Genomic DNA, 24,129 nt, shown 5'->3' on the forward strand with positions numbered 1-24,129 from the left:
TTTTTTTTCCCCGTGTACATGCACAGTACTAGCCACTGGATTAGCAAGACCTACATAGAATGTATGGAATATGATGGATTTACAAGCTAACTACATATCCCTTCATGTGTATATTTTCAATTTCAACAAACTTATGCAAGAACAGACGTAATGCAGCCATAACTTGTATTCATACTGAGCTTATAGTCACTGCAAAAAAAATAGTTTTAAAAGGAGTTGGGACAACTAGAGTGGCATTGGAAACAGCTTCTCAAGAAAGGGAATTACATGGACCATAGTTTAGCTACATCTAAGGGTGGACTTGCAAATATGGGTGATTCATAGAAACCAAAAGACTTTATCTACAGATGTTCGTAGACATAAGACACACTCCTGAATAGCACTTATGTGAGAATATGGCGTCACAAATTTTCTTGGTAGTGATCTGAGCATCATGTTTATTTACTCATAGAGGAATGATAGGAAAGGTTAAGGCATGTTATTTGTGGATTGTTTGTTTAAAAAGTGCAGTTCCAGGAAAACTCCATACCCACCCCAATTAGGTGGTAATCAGAAATTCCTTTGGGGAGGGGGATCTCAAAAACCAAAATTTTAGAAACATTAAAGTATGGAGCTAAACTGGAATTTCCAGGGGGGAGGGGGAGATGCAAAACAAAGAACCTTCTGTGGGGGGAGTACAGATCTTTTCTGGAACTGTACAATGTTTCACTAATGCATTGCTTATAAGTGTAACATAATTCTGCCATCAAGAGAAACAACATGTCTTGGCATGTAACATGGATCACCTAGAACTTCTTAGAAATGGCTTGCAAAGATTTGAAGAACCAACACACTAGTGAACAAATATTTGAGGATTTGAGGCGATCACTTTAAAGGTTCCTGTTTCATTTAATGCTCAGGTTCAAATCGGTAGAATAATAATAATAATAATAATAATAATAATAATAATAATAATAATAATAATAGTAATAATCTTTAAACAGGGTGCATTCTCACAAAAGTGGTTTTCAGAATGGCCCTGTATAAAATAAATAAATAGTGAATAATAAATAAAATTTACAGACATTACTGTTACAATCTATGAAGTGAGTCTGTGCCAACAAAGTTTTGCTTTGTTCTGAAACAAAAACTGGCAGGAAAGCCACCAGCCAAGCAAAAACCAATCGAAGAAAAGCATTTAGCAATTTGAAATCTTCCAAACATGATGCACATGCAACCAAAAAACCTTGTGGAGATGCCGAAGAATCTGAATTGAAATTTTCGAGCCGAAAAATGAAGCCAATGGCAAGGAACTATAATTCTAGAGAGTTAAATTTCTCAAGGGAAATAGCTGAATTTGCTTTAGAGACAAGAAAGGTTCTCAGTTTCCTTTGATGAGCCCAGCTTTAAATAATGGGTATCAATGATTCTATACAATGCTTAAAATCACTAGCAATTTTTCCATAACATACTTTTCACAAAACGATGTATGTGATCATGTTAAAGTGGGAAACAAAATTCAGGTAGGGACGTTCGACCATTAGCAATTCTCTTCCACCAAGCAGTGTAAGTAGGAAACATGAACTTGTCACCTGCGTTAATACCAAGATTTTGCCGCTTTTGTGCAATGTGTGATATGTCATTTTTGAGACCACCATTATTTAATAACTTTGAACTCAAAAGGAAGATTGAGTTAATTCAGTTGAATTTATTTTGTTTCTTTCTTGCAGCAAAGCAATCAGGAATAGTCAGTTGACTAGGGCTTTTTCCTCTAAGGGAAGCACTGGGAATAATATTATTATTATCCTCAGTAACAGTGATTTTAGTCAAGTTTCCTAGAGTCATGTCCGATCTGTGCTACATTTCTCTCAGCTTCTCTCAGATCCTATGAAACATCACCAGCAAGCCTTGTTTTGAAATTAACAAAGAAAACATGACATCATCGTGCATAAGGGCTATTGGAACAAAACGTTTAGTTAAAAAAATGGACGGGGGGGGGGGGGGGGGGAACGCTTATCTAATGGCTTGTATGAAAGGTGTTAATGGTAGGCTTATCTAATGGCTTGTATGAAAGGTGTCAAGGGCAGTTTTCTGTGCAGTGCGACTGATTTCAAGAACCAACAAAAACTTACCAAAAGTTGCCGCAGAGTATACCATCACTGACATCTTGAATCCGCGTAAAGCAACACTAGGGCGCTGACGAGGTCTTTAAAATTACATTAAAAGACTAATTAGTGATAGCACACTGAAATTACCCACTAACTTTTATGTATAATGCATTAAGCTGGATTTCCATTGTGGCATAATTTTGCATACATTTACAGGTGTGACTTAACATGCATAAATCAAACTAGAAAAAAACAAATGGACAGCTTAAAGGGAGGAGTTCACATTTCAGCGCATGTGCATGAATCTAAATGCTTTTTTCTCTTTCTTGTCAACTTTATGCCCTTAAAATTACACTCACATGTACTTCAGTAATCACATTCTATAATTAGTCCAAGCAAAATGACTGATGACCAAGATTCACAGAAAATGCCAGTGGATTGTACTCATATCGTTGATATTGAATTTAGCGTTGACCCGTAGGATTTATTCCACGGTTGATGTGTTTACAGTTATTTGCATGCGAAATAACGCAATCATATGAAAAAATTACCACCCGAGTTACCTATTCCTTCCGAATGGTTCATAATCAACAAATTAAAAAAATGGCATGATAGCAAATCCGGATAAATATCAGGCTCTGGTGCTGGGAAACACGGGTTACGATTTCGATATAAAATGCGAAGAAAAGCCCATACCTGTTTCCAGTGAGATACAGCTACTAGGCGTAACATTAGATAATAAGCTGAAATTCGATTCTCATGTCGCATCTATCTGCCGAAAGGTCGGAGGACAAGTTAATGCCTTAAATAGGCTTAAGAATGTTCTACCTTGCAAAACCAAGGAAGCACTGTATCGTGCCTTTATTTTACCGCATTTCGATTATTGTAGCCAGATATGGCACCATTGTGGAGCCAGGAACACCAAGAAATTGGAGAGAGTAAACGAACGGGCACTTAGACTTGTATATAAGGATAAGAATAACTCTTACGATAGATTGCTAAGTTGGATTGGTTTGCATAGCACACTAGAGGGACGTCGTATCCAGGACATGTTGATCACAATAAATAGCTGCTTCCAGGAGAGGGCACCGACCCCCATTGCAAACTTATTTAAAATAAAGGACACAAAATATAACTTACGGGGCACAAACATGCTCTCATTGCCCAAAGTAAGAAGCACCAAGCATGGTCTTAGGTCTTTTCGGTATTTCGCTGCAAAGACATGGAATGCGCTGCCGGACTCGATTTGCGCCATGGCCGGCACAAAGGAATTTTTGGGAAGTATTCGTCATGCAGCATTTTAAAATTGTTATTATCGTGGTTGGCTTTTGAATTTTTAAATTTTAATTTGTACTCACACATGTATTGATACATGAATTATTGGATTTCCTGGATATTTTAGATTTTTAAATTTTTAGATTTTAGGTTGTTAGCTAATTTTTATCTTTCTTTTGTTTTGTAATTTTATCTGTTTTTTTGTGGGCTTCCTGTAAAGTAGCTTTTAGCTAAGTGGAGTGCCACGTAAAATAAAGTTCTTATCTTATCTTATCTTATCTTATCTTAAATTAAACAGGCTTGGGTCATAGCGAGAAAAGGCGAAAAAGTATTTTGATTCATGGACATGCGCAGAACCGTGAACCCCTCCCTTTAATTACCCTCTTATATAAATTCAGACCCATTAATGCATGAAAAGTTACACGGCAGTGAAAATTCACCTGGAATAAGGTGTACCGTAAAGGATTGGGACATCAGTTTTAAGAATTCAGACTCCAGTTTATTACTCTAATTTCATTATGCATTACAAAATATGAGCTATATGCAACTATGGACAATCAATAAGTCCAACATTTTGTATAAAGTACAGTAGGTTAATTAACAGCTGAATCAACCTACTGGAAGCAATTTGCTCTATGAAGAAAACTTCAAAACAGTTTTTGTATTGTTATTGTATTTTTTGACAGACCATCAAGTTAATCTAGTTCACAATCTTAGGACATCTTCACAAAAATCGTAGGAGATTATATTAATACGTAAATGAGCGCTAAAACTTTTTTTACCAGACAGTAAACCATGACAAAAGTGTCTGTAATGATCACTCATCTTTCCTGGACATATCTTTTCACTTAAGGCGGCTAGAAGTAGTTTTCAGCATTTTTACTTAGTATTATTTGAAGGGTTAATAAAAACAGTTAAAGAAAGATAGCAACTTCACTTTGGCCTAGTTTAATTGCCATTTATAAGTTAATTGAAATTTGACATTGTGACGTCATCAGTTGTTACCATGGTAACATTACTAGGTGATAAGCAAGACCTATTTTTGAGCTTCTGGTGCTGATAACTTTAAAATTTGTCCGGTGACCCCCAACCATTTTTACGTAATAGTGTTTTGTACTTAAAAAGGAAACTTTAAAGCAATTTTAAAAAAATTCTACGGAGCGAATTTTTTGATATTGCAATAAAACACGATTATTCAGTGCTGTAGAATCCGCTCCGTAGAATTTTTTCAAAATTGCCATACAGTTTCTCTTCATGATTGGGCCGTATTAAAATAATAAAAAATGGGGGTCACCGGGCTCGTTCGCTTGTAAATATCTTCGCGAATTCAAACATTTTCCGCGCGATTCGCGGGCGATCCCACGCACTTAAAATCTAGACTTTTAAAGATCGACATCTGCTCATGCTCAATTTTGACAACCGCTGACTGTTATTCGCTGTGTACACGCTGTCGATATTTGTGTAAAATAACTGCCTCGAAAGACGAATTCAGCTGACATTTGCTGACTTTGACATTTCTTACATTTGCATTGTAGTTTAAAACTCACCTTTTAGGATTTGCTCGTAATTTCTGATAAGATTATTTACTTTTCTGCGCCTGGATTCCGCGAAAATGCGAGCGAAATAGCTCACACGTGCTTCTGACAGTGGTGAAAATGCAATGTCGTTGGATTGCTTGGATGATGAGTTTTTTTCACACAGAGTACTATTCTTCGTGGCTGTTTTCTTCAAAGTGCTTTACTATGGCTGCAAGGATTCTCTTGGTGCGAGTGACTCGTGGTTTCTTCGATTGTGATGTGGATGGCGCATGTGAGAGGATCGCAACTACTCCTTTTTTGCCAAACCTCGAGTAAACATTACGAAGATCATTGTAAGAAAGGCCGCTCCGAGCAATATTTTGAACCAACGCTTTTTTAACTGGGCCATTATCGTCGCTGGCGTTGAATAGCTTGTTGCTGAATGTGAGAAGGAGCTCGTGGCGGCGATCAAGGTACAACATGTTTTCAATCGCATGTGAAACGCTGGTGACACTGGACCTTTTGATGATGTCTTCTGTGCTCAAATTTAGCGGTGAGTCAAATAGAATTCTTCGCAGAGCCCGTACATCCTCTAATGCATCGTGTGCATCAAATTCTTCGTTGAAAAGGTGGATGTACAGACTCCGCTGGTTGGGTTTGCAGAAGCCACCATTTCCGAGTAGAAGCGCTGTGTGTTTGTCGTTGATTAGGCTCTTGACAAGATGCTGACTGTCGGCAAAATTGACATTCATTTCGGTAAGATTATCTTGAAAGGTTCTGTCACTGTTTCGAAGCAGTATAGGCACATCAAATGTGGCAGAATTATGGCCAATTAAAACTAAAGTAGAATTAGAATCTTTATCTTGTAGTTGCTTTAGAAATGTAATAAAATCTTGAAGTGCCTTTCCTGGGTTGACACTCACCACCGGACTGTTTGATTTACACAATGTCCTTTTTCCATTAATTGACTTGATAGTCAAATTGTTTACAAGTGAAGCCCCAGTGCTGATGTTACTCCTTGGTAGAATATAGTGTGAGAATTCATGCTTGCCATCTTCACTGGCGGCGGATATTTGACAAAGCTCAGCTGCTCTCCCGGTACATGTTGTCTCGGTGTCGAATACAATTAACTTGTGTTTTCTCATGGGGTCATATAGTAAGGAAACCTGGGTGGGTCGTGGTTTGTGAGGTGACACTAGTTGCTCATATCTTTTAAATTCAGTTAATGGTATCTTCTCCGACAGATCAATTGCAATTTGCGAGTCTGCGCTTTTTGTGGTATCTAAATTCAAACCCACTGAAGATCCATATGTGGTTCCCTCATTACTTTCCTTTCTCAGTGTCTGTAAGGTTTTCTGTCTTGCTAGCTGACTACGCCTACTTTTGAATTCTTTTGTTGTTTTCCTCTGTTTGTTGTAAGCAACCCTTTTGTCCATTGCGGCAGCATGATCAATGTGGTGAAATCCAGGCTCGATGTTGAGATGTTCTAATGCTTTTGCAGTGTAACTATATTAACCAATGTTGGTTTGAGCTACTCCACATGCAACCCTGAAGTCATTGCTTTCACTGCCTCCGTAATAACGGGTCTTGGGATTTTTTGCACCTATCGTGCTGTTGAGGCTCTCATTCCTCTGCGAATTGGCACAAGGTGCAAGTTTGTTGACGACAATGTCAGTCGAGTACTCACTGAATAATTCAGTGAGTACCTTCTTTAGTGCCTCACCATGGAGATCTTTACAATTTGGTAGGTCTGTGTGCTTATAAGCAGTTGGATTCTGCTTATAACCACACCAAGAGACATTGCAAGAAGTATGTTCTCCAAATGCATGGGGGATGATGCATTGGAGGCCTTGTTTGAGTGATTTTGAATCCCCTGCATTTTGAGTTACACAGTAACTAAAACACTTCGTCAGGTAGTTTGTGACCTTCGGACTCAGAGCTGAACAGTTGGATCCCTTGAAACGATCCTTTAAATTGTACAGTCTAGAGTTTAGGGATCTTTTAGCATGCACGATGTCAGACCATTTCTGAACACCATATGGTACTTTCTTGTTGATGTCCGCTAAGGTTGTGGAGTCGTCATCCCCAACATAGACAGAGTATTTAATACCAGATTGTGGAGCTTTGGTCCATAACTCGCAAGCAACATCTCTCTCCATACTCTTTGAAGATCTGCTGTGGTTCTTACAGCAGTCATGTTTGGTTTCTTTACCTGTCACTTTGTTGGCTGCACATGACCTACACATCTTGCATCGAGTAGAGTAACTAAGCACCTTTCCAGTTGCAAGGCCCATTGCAGCCCCATGACCAGTTGTGGAATTATGCCCCCTCCCCCGTTTCTGCCATCCCATGTCATATGATACTGCAATGCCTACAAGACCCTCAGTGGGCTCAACAGTGGATTGTTCTGCGATAGCTTTTTCTAATTCGAGGCTACATTCACAACTTTCTCTTGCCACTTCCTCCACTGCTTTTCCAATTTCCCTTTCTCGTGTTTTAAAAAGTACCATATTCATTGTTGGAATGTTCATTGTGGACAACAAATTACTCAAGTGTGTATGCCCAATCCCAGCATGCAGGGACCCCAATGCCGCCCTGGTGTTGACATCACTCACAAGAGGGCCACGGCTACCAGTCCCGTGTTGTGCTGACGATTTCACTTCATTTGTGCCACCACAAAAAGTACACTTTATGCTAAAAAGCTAGACAATCCACTGCGTTTTTCCATAAGTATGTTTTGAAGGGATAATGGACCTGTGTGACCAATAAATAATATTAAAGACTCACCATGGTGGTCTTAGAGTACGAGCAGTCTCTTATTTTTGGTTGGGATAGTGGAGCGAGCAAGCCCGCACGCGGAAGTCGCCTGCTGCGGAAAGTCACCCACGTGAGGGTGGGTATTTTTAGTTTTTTTCCTCGAGAGGGTGACTCTCCGTAGAAGGTGACTTACCTCGCTCACACTACTAATGCTCGCTCTACTATTTCAAACAAAAATATTATTTGACCCTAATTCTCCTGTCCCCCATTGTTTAAATTACTCACTTAATTACATCCATTTTGAAATCACTGGTGATCCTTGGAATCTGATTGGTCCAAAATGATGCAATTTATTCCCAAATTGCACCATTTCTTGCTCTAAATTGCATCCTTTCTTTAGCCCATCAAAATGGAAAGGAAGTAACACAAATAGAATATCAATATTGACAATGATACTCTGCGATTTCAAAATGGATGTAACTGTATTTATTTTTTGCTAGAAATGGATACCAGTAATTTGACAGAACTAAGTTATTACTAAAAAATCATTTTCTTGATTACAAATTTACAGTAATGGTAACAAAAGCAGGAACACAAGAGAACAGCTGTGGATACAAGCCAAACTTTTTTCACAGCAGTTTTCTGCTCTCCCAATCTTTGACTAGTGTTACCATATTCAAATTGAAGTGGCTTTCGCTCAACCGAATGCAAATTGAAATAGAATGATTTCACATAACCTGTGAAACAAGTTTATGTTCACTATGTTTTACATTGGTAATTGAACTGAGTGGAGTGCAATTTGGTCTGAAATCATACGCGTGATTTCAAAATCAAACGAGCGCGCAGCGCAAGTTTGATTTGAAATCACAAGTATGATTTCAGACCAAATTTGCATGACACAAAGTTCAATTACCAATATAAAACATAGTGAACATAAACTTGTTTCACAGGTTATGTGAAATCATTCTATTTCAATTTGCATTCGGTTGAGCGAAAGCCACTTCAATTTGAATATGGTAACACTAGTCAAAGATTGGGAGAGCAGAAAACTGCTGTGAAAAAAGTTTGGCTTGTATCCACAGCTGTTCTCTTGTGTTCCTGCTTTTGTTACCATTACTGTAAATTTGTAATCAAGAAAATGATTTTTTAGTAATAACTTAGTTCTGTCAAATTACTGGTATCCATTTCTAGCAAAAAATAAATACAGTTCTGGCTGCTTTTACAGTATTTAGTTATTTGAAAATAAATCATGTGACTAAGGTTAGCCTGTATACTGGTTGAATGTTGAAGCAAAATAAAAAAATAATAATAACAATAAAAATAAAAAATAAAAAAAATCTAAAAAAATAATAATAAAAAAAATCTAAAAAAAAAAAAGTATTTCAAATCTTCGTTTCCATTCATCTCTTTTTAATTGTTAGATAGTTAAAGCAATGTAGACTTCAAGTAGTCTCTTATTTAGCTCAGAGAGAGTGGAAAAGATGCTTGTCACAAAGAGACAGTGTGGGGGAGGGTGCTTTTGTGTTTCATCTGCTCCACAATCACTGTGAGAGTAAGATACCACTTATAGTCTACAGATAAGACTGTAATAGGGTGATTTTACTTTTTACTAAAAGTGATTACGATTCATCTGATATTGCAATACACTTGGAATAAGAAATAAATCTCCATTAGGTATCATTTACATTGAATAATCAGTGAAAAAACCATTCTCTTCCCCAGAACTGCCTTGCCCTCCTAGCTAGTTCAGAGAGCCAGACAGCTTTGGGTACCAAAATGTGGAAGAACCAGATGTAGAAGAGAAATAATTTAATCAACAATTTTATGGAAAAGCAAATTAAATGATTTATCTACATTTCTTGAGTTTGAGCCTTGCCATATAAGAATACTGCTTGAAGAAAACTTAAAGCAAAAATTTATATTTTCCATGAAATAATCTTCAATTGTTGTTCTACAAATTAAAAGACCCAGTGCATCAGTGAGAATATCAGGGATAATTTTGACTTACCTGCGTGACAGTGTGAGCAGCATTTCAGGTCATTTGTTAAGACTTCCAAATCGATTACTCTTGACCCTGAGGGCTGAAAACTCTTTCCATTGACAGTTTGCTATAAGACAGGTAATTGTCTGCATTGAAGACTTCTGACAGGAATGCGACCGGTTTTTACACGAGACAAAACATGTTACAATTTTGGGTTAATTGAATAAAGTTCATCGAATGAAAGCTCACCTCTTGGGACCTAGTTGCCCTTTTTTTAACTGGCTCCATATATTCTTCCTCTGTTTCATTTTCTTTTTCACTGGGTCGTTTTGACTTCGCCGCATTTGCCTTCGCGAGGCTTTCAAACACGCTTTGTCGTTTTCATGAGGTGAAGCACCCTTTATAGCGTGGAGCACACACAAAGGGTTTTTCTTTTCCATCATCTTCGCCACCAGCGCCGTAAGCGACCGAAAACATTTTAAACAGTGTCCTGATATCGACGCCAGCCCATTAGAAAGGCCGAAGAAAACCGAAAATGCATTTTTCTTCTTCTTGACTTTTGTTGTTTTCTTCACTAGTCAAGCACTCGATCGCAGAAAAATTTGCTTTCACCATGTTATACGATATACTGACTGCGGTTTTAACACAATTTTTCTTGAGGTACCAACTCAAAACATTTCGAGGACCAAAGCTTTTAGGAAGACTTAACCAACAACTCGTACTCGAAGGCGTATAAAATTTTTGGGACACAACTATTTGGCCGCCATCTTTGTTTTGATTTTGTGAAACTTTAAATAACGCGCGCGTGTCGTGGAGGCTAGCCAGACTAGTGCCTAGGCCTTGCGTGAAAAAAAAACTACTTCTAGCCACCTTATATCTCATTTGCAAGCAAGGGCCCAGTTGCAAAGTCACAGTAAGTTTAGGTAAGCTTAAGTTTATGTTTTAGAGGTATTCTCTGGACTGGGGGTTAATTATATAAAATCTCCACTGATCTCCCAGCTGTTTTATATTAATTCATATTTTTGTCATTGCACCTGAGAGATTTAGACAACAAACAAACAAAGAAATAGGGTAAAGTCACAACATCAGCTTAATATGATGACAAACATGTCCCTGTAAAATTCGCAGAAGCATATAAATTTTGAAACTTTCTTCGATGGATACCTGTACATGTAAGCTTAACTTTAAGATGGCCAAACAAAAAAAACCTGGCTGTTTTCACTCTTGATCCTCGGCCTATCCTTAAATTAACTACATGATAGTCAGCAAGAGTTATGAGAGTTCACAAATAAATCAAATTAGGTTCTAACAAGCAGATTGTACATGTCACGCGATCCGTCTCACAAAGTTTACGTGCGGTTGCTTCGGAACAAAAGTGTGTGCGTTCTGCTAGATTTATGCTCGATGTTTGTGGAAGAGGGTAAGTATGACAGCGGTACACAGAACTTGATCTTATTTTATCTTTACATTGAGATCCCATAAACTTGTCCCAAGCTTACCTTCTGGCATGCCGAAAAATCTGCAGCGAAAATGAGTTGCAAGTACGCCAAAGCGATCACGCTATTCCCAGCAGCCTACATATTGAGACTCTTGTGACTCGATGAAATCATCCCATGGTTACACGATTAACAACAGATAAGAAAACGCAAAAATTCAAAGATAAAACCCTCATGAAGAACTCTATGGCTGCATTTGGTCCTGCTTCCGCGTTGCATCCAAATATGGAAAAGAGCTTATTTCATTGGTCAAATAGTATCACATGGTTTGCCACAAACGCTGAAGGAAAAATTTCTAAAATAGCTGGACAAGGAAACAAGGATTAAGGACAAGGAAATGGATATTTGAGGGCATCGAAAGAGAAAAACCCAACATCAAGAACACCCAACCTGGGTGATAAATCCAAAAGCAAATCCAAAAGCAAACGACTCATTGATGAGACTGGGGATTGTTTTTTCTCTCCTTGGGCAGAAGCCTGTGATCTCTAGATCATGCTAAGGGGCTGTTTACAGGGACGAAGATCCTAGAAGGCGGATCATCCTAGCGCCATATGTTTTCTGTATTCAGTCTACATGCAAAAAGTTGTAATTGGCCTTAGCGATAGGATCTTGCCGGCTAGCTGACGACTGAGCTGAGAGATAGGAAGATCCCAGCACCATGTAAACTAGATTCGCTTGGAAGATCCTAGTACTAGGAACAAAAAAGAACAAACATGCTTGCAGCCGAGCGTTCAGCTGCTAGAGGCCGACAATTTTTCTTCTTTTCCTTCTCCACTTGGTAACCACTCCGACCGAGATTTCTGCACATGAAACAATGGAAAAGTTGATCCGCCTTCTTGGATCTTCCTTGAGCTAGGATCCTCCTCCCTCCATGTAAACAGCGCATAAGCCAGAGTCAACCAGTCCTCAGGGGACCTTCGGACCGCCCACAGTTAATTATCCAACCAAAGAAGAGAAATGACGGTTAAATTGTAATACATTATATCTTCTCGCTTGAAAAGAAGTTCTAAAAATAAACTTTACTCAGGAAATTTTTTCAATCGAGGAATTAATACAATACAACAGAGACAGACAGTCATTGGCTCCTAACCTGGGCTGTGATCCGGCTTAAGAGCTATGCCGACGGCAGTTCAAGCTCCTGGCAGATCCAACAAGACCGGACAGGCTTTAAGAGAAAGGCCAGACAAAAGATAGTCCCTGGCTCTCGAAATTTGGGGTTGGGAATAGGGTCAACTACTCCACCTTATAAAAAAGCTCTGTTACGGAAACCGCTACAATCAGGCTTCAAGCACAGACCTTGTGGCTTAACCTCTAACCAGTAAACCGGCAGGATGACTGCTACTGGCCAAAGCCTTCTGAGGGACGCTAGTAGTGTGAATGAGAGTTTTCTGAGTTCTAAAGCAAAGCATGGAATGTGCGCACCATGCACGAAACAGGTTATTGGTGAGATGAAAAGTAACGCTGATCAACATTTAACGTGCGTACAGCCGCCCCCTTCCCTCAGGAAAACTCCGTGATGCAACTGTTATTTTTAGTATTGAAGACGACAAAATTATTACAGCATTTCCAACCATGTAAAAGTTTAGAACTTTAATTTAAAAAAATATGCAAAAATGTTTATGAGTCCAAATCATTTTACTCCCGACTCAGGGTATGGGTGTAAGGTAAGGGTTTGATAAAATGGAAATAGCTGCAGGACTCAGATAATTTTCCTCGGCGGTACTCGGCTTCCCTTGTGTACCCGAGTCATGTCTTCATCCCGGGGGGGGGGGGGGGGTACTCCCTTATATGGGCTATTTAGGTATGTGCGGCGCCAAAGGGTATGGTTTTTCGGCTGTTTTGGTCATAAATAGGGTATCGCTTTTAGCCATTTTGCCGCCATTTTGGTAATAAATAGGGTATAGATTTTTGCACTCTAGTCCTGAGTTCGATTTTTTTTTAGAAGAAGCTACTTCAGGTCATAAATAGGGTAGGGAAAATCGCAGATTTTGGTCAGAAATAGGGTAAGGGTTTTGGGAAGCGGGCCGCACACCTCTACCCAATTTTTTTTGGAGTACCCCGCCCCCTGGGGTCTTCATACAACTATCAGCTGGTCTGTCTTTCAACGACTTAGAGGTCACGTTGTGTTCATCCAATCAGAAGCCGATTTACCACTGGCCGCCATCTTTAATTTATTTCTGAGGGGAGGGGGCGGCTGTACACAGGCTAAACATCATTGGAATAAGTGAATTCCCATGTTCAGATGGCTCCGTCATCTAAACCTGAAGAAGGCTGGTTTGGCCAGCCGAAATATTGTTTTAAAATATATTACGTTGTGTCAGCTTTGCAGTAGTCTTTGGACTTCTAGTTCTCATCGTCTAAGAATACCCTGGTAACGCATACCGCAAAAAACACTACGGTGGACAACCCGAGAGAGAAAACAAAAAAGAAAAGAAACTGAAGCCGTGGAATCCGAACCCATAGATCCGAGCCTTATGCACTTGTCATCGGCTTTCCCAAGGTTGGTGAATCCCCGGGATAGGCAAGGATTTCGTAATTGTGCATTTCAAAGTCTCTGTATTTCCCCACCTGCGACGATTGTTTTTCTTTTGTTGTAGCAAAGCCCCCACCCGGTGGGGAAGACAAACACTCATTTAGAGTCCAAGACGTTACTTGAAAATATAAGATCCAGTTACTTCCACTACTTCGCGATAATTCCAATTGGTCCAGCTTGTATGGTCTATTTCATGCAAGAAATAACAATGGATTTTAACACATATATACCTGCTCGTTATTCACCGCCAAACTTTATGTATCGACGAAAAGAAAACTTGTTCCCAGTTTCCTCTCGCTGTTTGAGATGCAAACTCCCCATATTTATCCCACAGGTTGGGTCGTCATAAATCTAAGTCCCCACATTTCCCCCACCCACCTCAATCACTTGCATTTCTTGCAAAGTCCCCAAAAAGACCTCAGTTCCCCCAGATATGACCCGGGGTCCCCCCTCAGGGGAGCCGATAACAAGTGCAAAGATAGCAAAAGATCACGAGAAATGCCCGGGGAGAAGGGTGGAGGGAGGGGGGGGGGGGGAGGATGCGGCGGTGTTCTCCAAACCCTGGCCCTACTGTAATTTTTCAGTATCTTTTTTAACACCTGCCACTAAAATTCATACCGATTTTTAGACCCGGTTTCCAGACACTCTACCCATTCTCAGACTTTCAAACCAAACTGGTCAAAATTTGTTCCTTACTCCAGACCAAACGGCTCAAAAACCACATCCTTTGGCAGCACAGTTTATATAGGGAAGTCCCCCGGGGGAGAGTTAACAGGGGATGGTTGCGACTTTATTCCTCACTGAGGGGCGAAGAGGATGAGTGAGTTACTTTTGTATTAAAAGAAAAATGATAAACGCTATCTGCCATTGGTAAGAGGTTAGAAATCGAAAAAATTCCAGCAGATCTGCATCTATCAAAAGCTCTTTTTTCACTGGAACCTTATAACCTGCATGCAGCTTTATTGTTTTTCTAGGGATGAGAACATTCTCCTTTTATTCGCTTTGTTGTCCTCTTGACCAACCATGCAAGACGTTGCAAATGGTGCATGTCGCCCAAAAAATCCTCCATTTGGTGGCCAAAATTTTCGCTGGTTAAATTGCTTCAATTTGTAGAGAGCCCATTTTTTCAACAACACGCGCATGGCGAGAAATAATACTAAGCTCGCAATAAATATTTTCCAAGCTTTGTCGCGAAAAGACATTTCAAAGTTCCTAGAGGGGGGAGGGGTACCCTAGAAATTTTAGGGTAGCTGGGGGTGCTCCTCTGGGACGAGCCCTTAAAGTGGAATACCTTCTACACTTTGTCAGTGACAAAAGCAAAAGTAGCAAAAATCATAAAATTTGAACGCGTCGATGGGCTCCTGGTGCAATATTGTTTGGGAATGAGAAGCAATGTATGCAAGCATTTTCTAAAAATGCATGGTCATCGCAAATGTTCTTTTTGGCTTCGAGTAACACTGTAACACTTCCCATGATCTCTTTTCCCACATAGGTATTCGAAAAATTACCTACCAATAAAGAAATTTAACGCGAAAGAGATACTGAAAATTCAAATGAGGGAAATTAACGTGACTTACACCAGAAACAGAATTTGTTCAGATAACAGGAAAAAACTTATTTTAACATTAAGTGTAAAAATCTGAAGTACAACAATGTTCCTGGAAATGTCCCTAAACGTAGCAATGGAATCTGGCCACTTCAAGCGTCCTTCGGCATCCATGGTACCGGTAGTCTCCTTCGCAGCCGTTATTAGGGTCGTCACGCAACGCTCCTCCCCAGGAACGTTGCGTGACGACCCTAATAACGGCTGCGAAGGAAACTATGGTACTGGCGGATCACTTCCCTAATAAAGCAAATTTTTTTCTTTATGGAGTATATCGACAAGTTGGGGTGAAAATAGTGGAAATTAACGTTAGCGGAAGTTAACGCGACTTAACGAGAATTTTTTAAATTCGCGTTAATTTCCTATAATAAGGTAACACGCGCAAAAATACCTCAGCATTAGGCACTGCCGAAAGCCTTGTTTCTTAGACCATTCGGTGCGCAAAACACATGCGCAGTAACAAAAGGCGACACCTAGAACCGTCAGTTCATACAGCCCCATTCCGTAAAATGTTAAGGGTAATAAACTCAGTGTTTTCGTTTAACAGCAAAGTATATTTCTTCTAAATTTACAAGGTACAAATTTACTCATTGTTTTGAATAAATCAAAAAATATTTGCACCACGCTGCAAAACTAATCTCAGCAAGTCTCTTTTTCAAATGTTCCTTGCAAATGACGCAGGAGAACGCCATTCTTTACCAAACCATAAATTACTATGAATACAATATGGCGTGATACATTGTTACATAACTTGGGAAACATTTACGTAGATTTTGCTAACATGAAGGTTATTGCTAAGACCATCTACAAACTGAAAACAAGCCAGAATTCAAGTGAATGAATTTAATCAAGCCTTTCACTCCTTATGTCATGTCACTGTGGTTCCAAGTTTTCAGTCCATGGATCCTATCCTTAATTATAACCATTCAAGTTCAAAATCTACCGAGCTGTACGTTCCACCGTTACCGTTCGTGCAGTGCATTGGTACCAACGTGTTGGTTTAACGTCAGCATTCAAATGAAAGATACCGAGCAGTACTTTCTTTCAGAACTGTTTATTACGCTGTACAAGGAGGTGGCATTTTTTGAGTCTGGATGAAATCGTGAGGTTAAATCAAACATATTCAAAAACTATTTTGCAGAACTTTCCACCTGCACTAATTTTTTCTATGCCAAAACCTTTTAAGTCTGCTCATGACATCCTATCATGCCACCTTAACAGAAATTGACCAACACTTTCCTTTAATTCTATTTTTTTGTTTCTTTACAAAATTAACAAACAAATTGGGCTTCTTATCCACATTTGATGTTATTGACTAGTAGTTTCCTTTGATGCTGTTTGTTTTTCTTTCTTTACAAAATTAACAATCAAATTGGGCTTCTTACCCACATTTGACGTTATCGAGCAGTACTTTCCTGTAGCATTGTTTATTAATCTGTACAAGGTGGTGACATCTTTTCAGTCTGGATGAAATCGTGAGGTTTAGTCAATTATATACAAAAACTAGTCTGCTGCACTTTCGACTTACACTGTTTGTTGTGTCACAGAAGATGGTCACGACTTTTTTGCCTGTTGATAAAATCTTGTAGATACCTTTAAAAAATGACCAACATGCTGTTTGTTTAAAATTTCTTTACAAAAATCAAATTGGGCTTCTTACCCACATTTGATATTGTGTGCTTTTCGTGGCGAGAGAAAACGATGATCCACGTTGCTACCCTCAATGGTAAAAACATTAAAATAACATTTACCTAAACAATTATAAATCTAAGGAAACTTTTATACAAAATAAAAGCGAAAAAGAATTATCTTGGATAACCACGTTTCAGCGATTTCACGTAGTCAACAATTATCAAGAACGTTGATCAGTACCACCGTGACCCTCTAATGATGTCACCATAGCAACAACTGGTACAATATGACAAGGCAATGGTCGTTGCTACGGTGACATCAGGGGCTTCACCACTGGAGTATTGGTAAAAGATAAACCCCTTAACCCCTAATATCAAAGAACAAATTTTCCTATCTTGTCCCTATGATTTTCTTGTAAAAGTACTGGGGAGAAATTCTAAGATTAACCCTTTAAGCCCTAACAGTGATCAGCATCAAATTTCTCTTTGTAATATCAATGCTTATTCAACCCCTGAGGTCATGAGAATTAAGGATATGATCACTCAAGGTGAATTTTCTTGATATTTTAATGACTTCTCCCCAGACCTTTATAAGAAAAGTATGAGGATAAAATAGGAGAATTTGTTCATTGATATTAGGGGTTAAAGGATTAAGGGCGTGTTTGCCTTTCGCATTGCTAAGCACTCACGTTCCTTTTACTATCGCCCCTTCCTTTGACTGATCATTGTAAAATGATATTCTAAGAACTAAAGGTCCCTGTTCACAGAATCTTTGATTCCAGGTAAAGTAACAAGAGTCACGCTGATCTTTTATTCGCTCTTCGTGAGCTTGGGTGTCCTGTGGTCATGCAGTGACACATGCTGCAGAGAAAGAAAACAAAGTACAAGACAAATTGCAATCTCATCTGACACCAACATGGCTCCATTTGAAGCCACCAAAACGGATCAACATTTCACGTATTTAAGGGTGTACATGTGAACCTGAGATACTTCTAAGCTTTTTTCTTTCACAGAGTTTCAGTAGAAAGGCCTACTTTGTCCTTGTTCCTTTCTTTTCTAATAGAGGAACACATGAAGCAAAAATTCCCTGATAAACTGTTGAATATTTGTGGTAAAACAACTGAGTTAAATATGACTCAAAAAGAAGTTAAATATGACTAAAAATAAGAGAGAAAACTTGATTGACTCCCTTAATTTGCAGAACGTGTTGCAAATTGTATCAAGCCCTCACTTCAGACTAATTGGTGTACTTTCTGACAATAAGCAAAGCACACATTTGGAATCAAGCAAAAGTGTGAGGGTACTGTGGACTGACCCTCCAAATGGGCGAGCATGTAAGTGTACAAAAACACTTAAAATGTCACAGAAGAGAAATCTGCTCTCTGAGAAGTAAATTCTTTCAGTCAACTTTAACAGCACGTGGGTTACAGTGACAAAGCTAAAAAGCGCATAAATTGTAGGTTTTACAAGTTATTTATAGTTTGTAGATTTCGTCTTTTCCCAAACAAGACGAACATTAATGCAGTTGTTCCTTTTAGGGCCTGACTTCTAACATAGAGCACATAAAGCAAACAAAACCACACATTGTAATGCCGAGTTTGCGTAACAGGGCAGCAGACTGAGAAACGCGAGGACAGCACCATTTCTTTGTGTGACAGCCAATTCCTCTGGATTAAATTACTTTCCTCTCAATGTGTTCGTGTCGTAAACAAAAGAGGTAAACGACTTAAACAGAAGATTCCGTAAATGCATAAATAATTTATAGCTGTCACTCTGGTCACACAGGGACATTTTACTGTCTTCTTTCCTCTGCTGCTGTGTTACATACGACACGACAGTTATTTGAGAAAATGAAAAGTACGTAGAAAGCCGGGGAGCTGTCTACATTTGTGATATTCTCGATTGCCCTCAAATTCCCATCTAGTCTTATGGCAATAAAATGCATGATTTTACCTTCATTGCTACTGAAATCCCTGCTAGCCTGCATGCAAACTTCTCCAATTTCCTGTGCTTTTCCGCGTAAAGCAAAAGAAAATGAGACGTCTGCACGCAGGCAATTATCTGCTTTTTGTGCTTACATTTGCATTGACATCTCTGCTTTCGTCGTACCCATGTGCAGACAGGCCCACAGTCTTGTTTCAGTAAATGGATAGGTCAAATGGTCACCAACATTTAGCACTGCTAACCACAGTTGGGATGCATAGGCACGTTTTCAGAAATAATACTGCCTTCCACAACTCAATGTTTAGCTGACGAACTGTCTTCCACTCCATAAAAGCTGACAGTTAGATCAATTAAGGAAAGTGATTTGGATTTTACCACCAGTTTACCTAAGTCGTATCCACGGCTGCCTTGGGTTACACGTTGGTCATTCAATCGTAATCTCAGTGTGGTCAGCGACTCACATCTCATTAAAATGTCCCAAAATTTGGGTAAAAAGTCATCACTTCCTTTACCGTAGATGTTTAATGTTAGATTGAATGTAGATAAAGACTTGTTCTCTGCCAAAACATTACCCAAACCACGTTCCCAGTCATCACTTATGTCGCTGTAGATGCTTATTGTCAGAGTGAGTGAACTAAATGGGGTCAAAAAGAAAAATACCAGCATCTCACTACTGCTGAAGGTGCAGTAGCTGTTAACTATAAGATTGAATGCATTCAATGAGGTGTTCACCAAATGGCTTGCGAGAAACATAGCTCTGACTTCCTTTACATCTTGGTCCTTCCTGTATTTGTTAATGATCACAGTGAGTGTCTTCAATGATCTGTTTTCATTCAAACAGTTAAGCAGTCCGTCCTCTAACATATCACTGGAGTTATCATTATGATATTCGTTTATTTGCAGAGTGAGTGCATTCAATGATGTGTTCGCCTGCAAAGCGGAAACCAGTTTTGCTACCCTCCCACTATTGACGTTGTCGAATTCACCTACTGTCAGAGTAAGGGCATTTAATGATGTGTTTTCCATCAAAGTATCAGAAAAATGGCTGTATTCAGTCATAATTTCTTCGCAGAATATTGCAACACTGAGCTTTTCCTTTCTGGTATTTCTCAGTTGGGTAATGAGTGTTGACAGTGACGTAAGACCATCAACATAGACATCAGGATCATCACTTGATTCATCTGGACGTAAATGCACGTCATGTACGTTAAGCGTAACAGCTGGGTTCTTGTCTAAAGTTCCCTGAAAGATATTCTTTTCCTCTTTAGGCATGTTGCCCCAAATGTTGACACTTACAGAGGACACTGTTTTGTTTAGATTGACATATCTTGCCGTGCAACTAGCAATACCATCAGTGAATTTTCCATGGACATTCAAAGTGAGACGAGACGGTGGGGCACCCATCAAGGTTTCACAAAAAGCTTCTGCACCTTCACAACTCAGCTTACCCCAAAGGTTGACTGTTAGGTGATAATCTGGAAGTACCCCTTTGTCCACCACAACTGGAACAAAATGAGCCACCTGATTAGCCGTCACTTGACAGAAGATTTGTGGATGAAAAGCCAAAGAAACCTGTGACTTCTTAGCTGTCTGAAGATTTTCCACTAAAGCCTGCCAGTTGTCAGGGAGCTCTCCGAAAACAGATACTCTTAAATCATTCAGAGAACAATTTTCCGTCAGACCTCTTTGTATTAAATTAGCACCACAGAAGCTCAGTCTTCCTTCAACACATAAATCAAGAGACTTCAAAACGGTTTGTCCTGTGAGTCCTCTGCTAAGAGCAGCAGCCAATAAATCTTGCATATTTCCACAAATGATGAGGGACAGAGAGGCCAGTGATTTGTGTGATAAAAGCTTTTCTAAAGCTTGAATGGCAGTCTTACTCATTAAGCCACAAATCCTGAGAGCAACAGACATCAGTGGCGTATCGGCAGATAATCCTTCTTCAAGAGCTGCAGCCCAAGCGTCACGCCATTCTCCTGACAATGTGAACGTCACTTTTGTTAAGCTCTTGCTTGCAGCCAAACCTTTACCAATGATGACAGCAACGTCACAAGAGATACTCTGCTGCACTGCAAGGCTTAATGCCGATAAACAATAACTTGCTGACAATTTTTCAAACAGAACATCTGCTTTATCTTTTGTAAGTTTAGTTAAAGAAATGTTCAGCATCCTAAGCTGTGAGCAAGATTCCACGACATTTCCAACATTGAAAAAAGAAACACCTCCTGAAAACTGTTGTGTGGGAGAAAATTCAGACAAGTTAAGTGTGACAGGCTTCTGTATATTTGAAAACTTTTTACACGCCCCTAATACACGGGCAAAGACATGGCCAGCAAAACGTCTAGCACCAAAGGCCATAAGCTTAACATGTGCGTCCAACGGAAAAGGTATGAAGGAAAAAAGAGCACCCGCCATTTGTTCAGCATTTCCACATTCACTGAAGCTTTCAACGAAGTAATTTGCTGCCGCCTCACTGCATCCATGCCAGTCCCAGTCACCTGAGCTACGGAGCTTTTCACCAATCTGACTAAATAGAATATTTGCTTCCTCACCTAGCATCCCAGCTACAAATAGAAACACTTGAGGGTATTTTTCTACCAAAGAATTAAAGTCTAAATGCTCAAATACATTAAACTTGTTTCGTCGTAACTTGTGCACAATATATAATGCAGCCAGGTGCTCTTGGAACGTTTTGTGAAGAAAGTAGTATTCATGTTGTGGATTCAACTTTTTCAAACTTTCTTCCTTGTAAAGAAGGCCTAGTCCACGAGCTACCAATTTGTCATTTCTCCTTTCCAATTCTTTCAATTCGTCTTCACGAAAACTATGGCGATCGTTCAGGAGGCATTTCCAAGCTAGCTTTCCAAGTGCAAGGAGCTCCTTTTTAAATTGCTTGTCTAAATCTCTGTCATCTTCACAGAGCTTAAGATTATGTTTTGCACAATATCTTCTCAAAAGACACCGGACAATGATTTGGTAAAGCTCAGTACGGGAAGACGGCAATTTTCCTTCATAGTCTTGATAAATAACGCACAGGAGAAGTAGATTTAGTGGATTGTTTTGAAGGGCATGTAATAATGTGTTCTCTTTGATTTCTTCAATGAGCCTTTCACCCTTCAATGAATGCTCTGGACCAACACTCTTAAAATGCTTCCTGATATACTCGAAAGCATCGCTTTCAGTGAATCCTTCGATCTGTAAAAGAATGTCAAAAACAAACTTCTTCCTTGCATCAATTCCTCTCTCTTGCCGCGATGTAGCCAGGACATAGCAAAATGGCAAAATTCTTCTGTGAAGAAGTTCATCCACATGATGCTTTGATTTTTCGGGAAGCTCGTCCAGACCGTCCAAAATAATTAAAATTTTCTCCTGATTATGAATGTCCTTCAGGAAATCCAGTAGCTTTTCCTTGATATTTTTGTTAATATCCTTTGGCAGAAGTTGCTCAATAATGGCGTCCATTATACCTCCATCAATGTCGCGGCATTTTAGTAGTAGCACAAGTTCGAATTTGGGAAAGGTAAACGTTGTTGCAGTGTTTTGATTTGCCCAGTCATAAGCAAGTTTAAGGCAAAATGTCGTTTTGCCAATTCCGGGGTTTCCCTCAACAAGCGTCATGACATCCTCACCTTTGTTAAGAGCCCTAAAGATGTCATACACATTCACCTCATCACATTCTGGTTGTGGAACAATCTCGCCTCTGTTAACAAAGCTTAGGATGTCATCGTACATGTTCACCTCATGACTTACTGCCTGTGCATCAAACTGGCCTCTGTGAAGACCCTCAAAGATGTTATGTGCGTTCACCTCATTCCCTTCTGTTTGAACACCTGTTTTGGATCTTGAAACAATTTTCAATCTTGTGTAGACATCTTCAAGAGGTAACTGAATAGTGTTGTCCCAAAGAAGTGGTCTCAACTTAGCCCGTCTATTGTACTCTTTTTTGAGCAACTTCACAACAACTGAGTTGTCGCTTACTGCTGGGAAAATTAAAAAGAAGTAACGATCAACTTTATTATGAGAGAGATAGTAAATATATGGAGTTCATTCATGTAATAAAAAAAGCGTCACAATGTCATAGGGCTGTTGATAATAATAATAATAATAATAATAATAATAATAATAATAATAATAATAATAATAATAATAATAATACATGTAATAATAATAATAATAATAATAAACATAATAATTAAAAAAACAACCAAACAATGAGTCACAAACAGGGATTGAGCCTATGACTCTTTTTTTTAATGTTCAATTTACAGTTTCTAGCTAGTGGGTTCCAATTTCCTACTTGCATATGTTCAAACAAAATTCCTTAAGCTAAGCCTCCGCCGTTTCAGTGCACACCAACAAGACCAGCCACCATCTGCTTTGCAATTAGGGGAACAGGGTGCAAAGAAAGTCAGCTTTGCAGCTTGCCCTTCGGGCAAGCTGTGGCTAGCATGTACTAGCCCGAAAGTCATTTTAACTAGCCAAAGTTGTAATAATTTATTCACTACATGTATTAATTAGATAATTATTAATTACACGACTAGTTAATTAGTTAGCTGCTTTATTAATAATTGATAATTCACCATAATTTAACGAAACCTTTAATTAACGGTAAAAGTTGGCCTGGTAAGAAACTTAACACATTGGCACAATGGTTAACTCTTAATTTTTTGGTCGTGAATGCATTTGTCTTTCTTTCGTTATAAATGTCAACTGTTAATTAAATGATGGAGTAAAGAATTAAGGTGAAACAAGCAGGAAGAAGTTCCAAAAAACTTGCAATATTGTTTTTCCTAAACACAATATAACACATCTAACTGACTAGTTAACCTCTAATTTCTACATGTAAATTAACTAGAAGCTGTATTTCCTAGCTGTTCAAAGTCTCATTACATTTTGTAATCATTAGAACATATATAAACCAGATACTAAAAGTAAAAGGTCTCATGAAGAAACAAATGATGAATATGTATGAATCGCAGCACGTGCGACACGTGGATGACTAACGTACATCTTGCAATTTGGAATTAATCTACGCACATCTTCTGAGAAAAACTAGATTGAAACTAAACAAATTCCCACTAGACACGCTAACACAACAACGAGGAAAGCTGCCGACAACAGCGCAGTCAGAACTTGATCGTGCATTTTGCCGCCAAAAAATGTCTTCAGCTGAAAGGAGCACTTTTATTAACTGAAAAGTTCACTGCTAATCATAACTTTTTGCATAAAGCTTGACATCTTTCATCATATTTTTGCTTCTCACACAAAAGTATTACATCAAGTAAATTAGTTTTCTGAAAAA

At 39.0% G+C, this 24,129-nt stretch overlaps 2 protein-coding genes and 3 pseudogenes across 7 annotated transcripts in view; all 5 read right to left on the reverse strand.

Annotated features, from left to right (window-relative positions):
• Positions 1–24,129, reverse strand: part of LOC146472173 (uncharacterized) — a 241,432-nt gene that overhangs the window by 47,440 nt on the left and 169,863 nt on the right. The window contains exons 6-7 of one of the 4 annotated variants that reach the window (XM_085119566.1): positions 18,834–22,807; positions 16,485–17,741 (exon numbers count right to left, since the gene is read on the reverse strand). In XM_085119566.1, coding sequence (XP_084975692.1) covers positions 19,119–22,807 — 3,689 coding nt within the window. In that variant the 3' untranslated portion in view covers positions 16,485–17,741; positions 18,834–19,118. Of the gene's footprint in view, positions 1–15,782; positions 17,742–18,833; positions 22,808–24,129 lie in introns of those variants that run through there. The other 3 variants (XM_085119565.1, XM_085119567.1, XM_085119568.1) reach the window with 3 other exon arrangements.
• The window catches only part of LOC146472174 (uncharacterized), an 84,108-nt pseudogene that overhangs the window by 47,440 nt on the left and 12,539 nt on the right, over positions 1–24,129 (reverse strand). The gene's annotated exons all lie outside the window — the stretch shown is intronic.
• LOC146472176 (uncharacterized) overlaps positions 1–24,129 on the reverse strand; it is a 128,271-nt gene that overhangs the window by 39,824 nt on the left and 64,318 nt on the right. The window lies entirely within an intron of this gene.
• LOC146472177 (uncharacterized) lies at positions 5,068–7,567 on the reverse strand (annotated as a pseudogene).
• LOC146472178 (uncharacterized) overlaps positions 15,783–24,129 on the reverse strand; it is a 137,781-nt pseudogene continuing 129,434 nt past the window's right edge. Inside the window, exon 5 of the transcript XR_014866593.1 lies at positions 15,783–17,214. The product of XR_014866593.1 is annotated as an uncharacterized LOC146472178 (transcript). The remainder of the gene's footprint in view (positions 17,215–24,129) is intronic.

This window comes from Pavona decussata, unplaced genomic scaffold, assembly GCF_977016875.1.
Source record: "Pavona decussata unplaced genomic scaffold, jaPavDecu1.1 SCAFFOLD_100, whole genome shotgun sequence".
Taxonomy (NCBI): domain Eukaryota; kingdom Metazoa; phylum Cnidaria; class Anthozoa; order Scleractinia; family Agariciidae; genus Pavona; species Pavona decussata.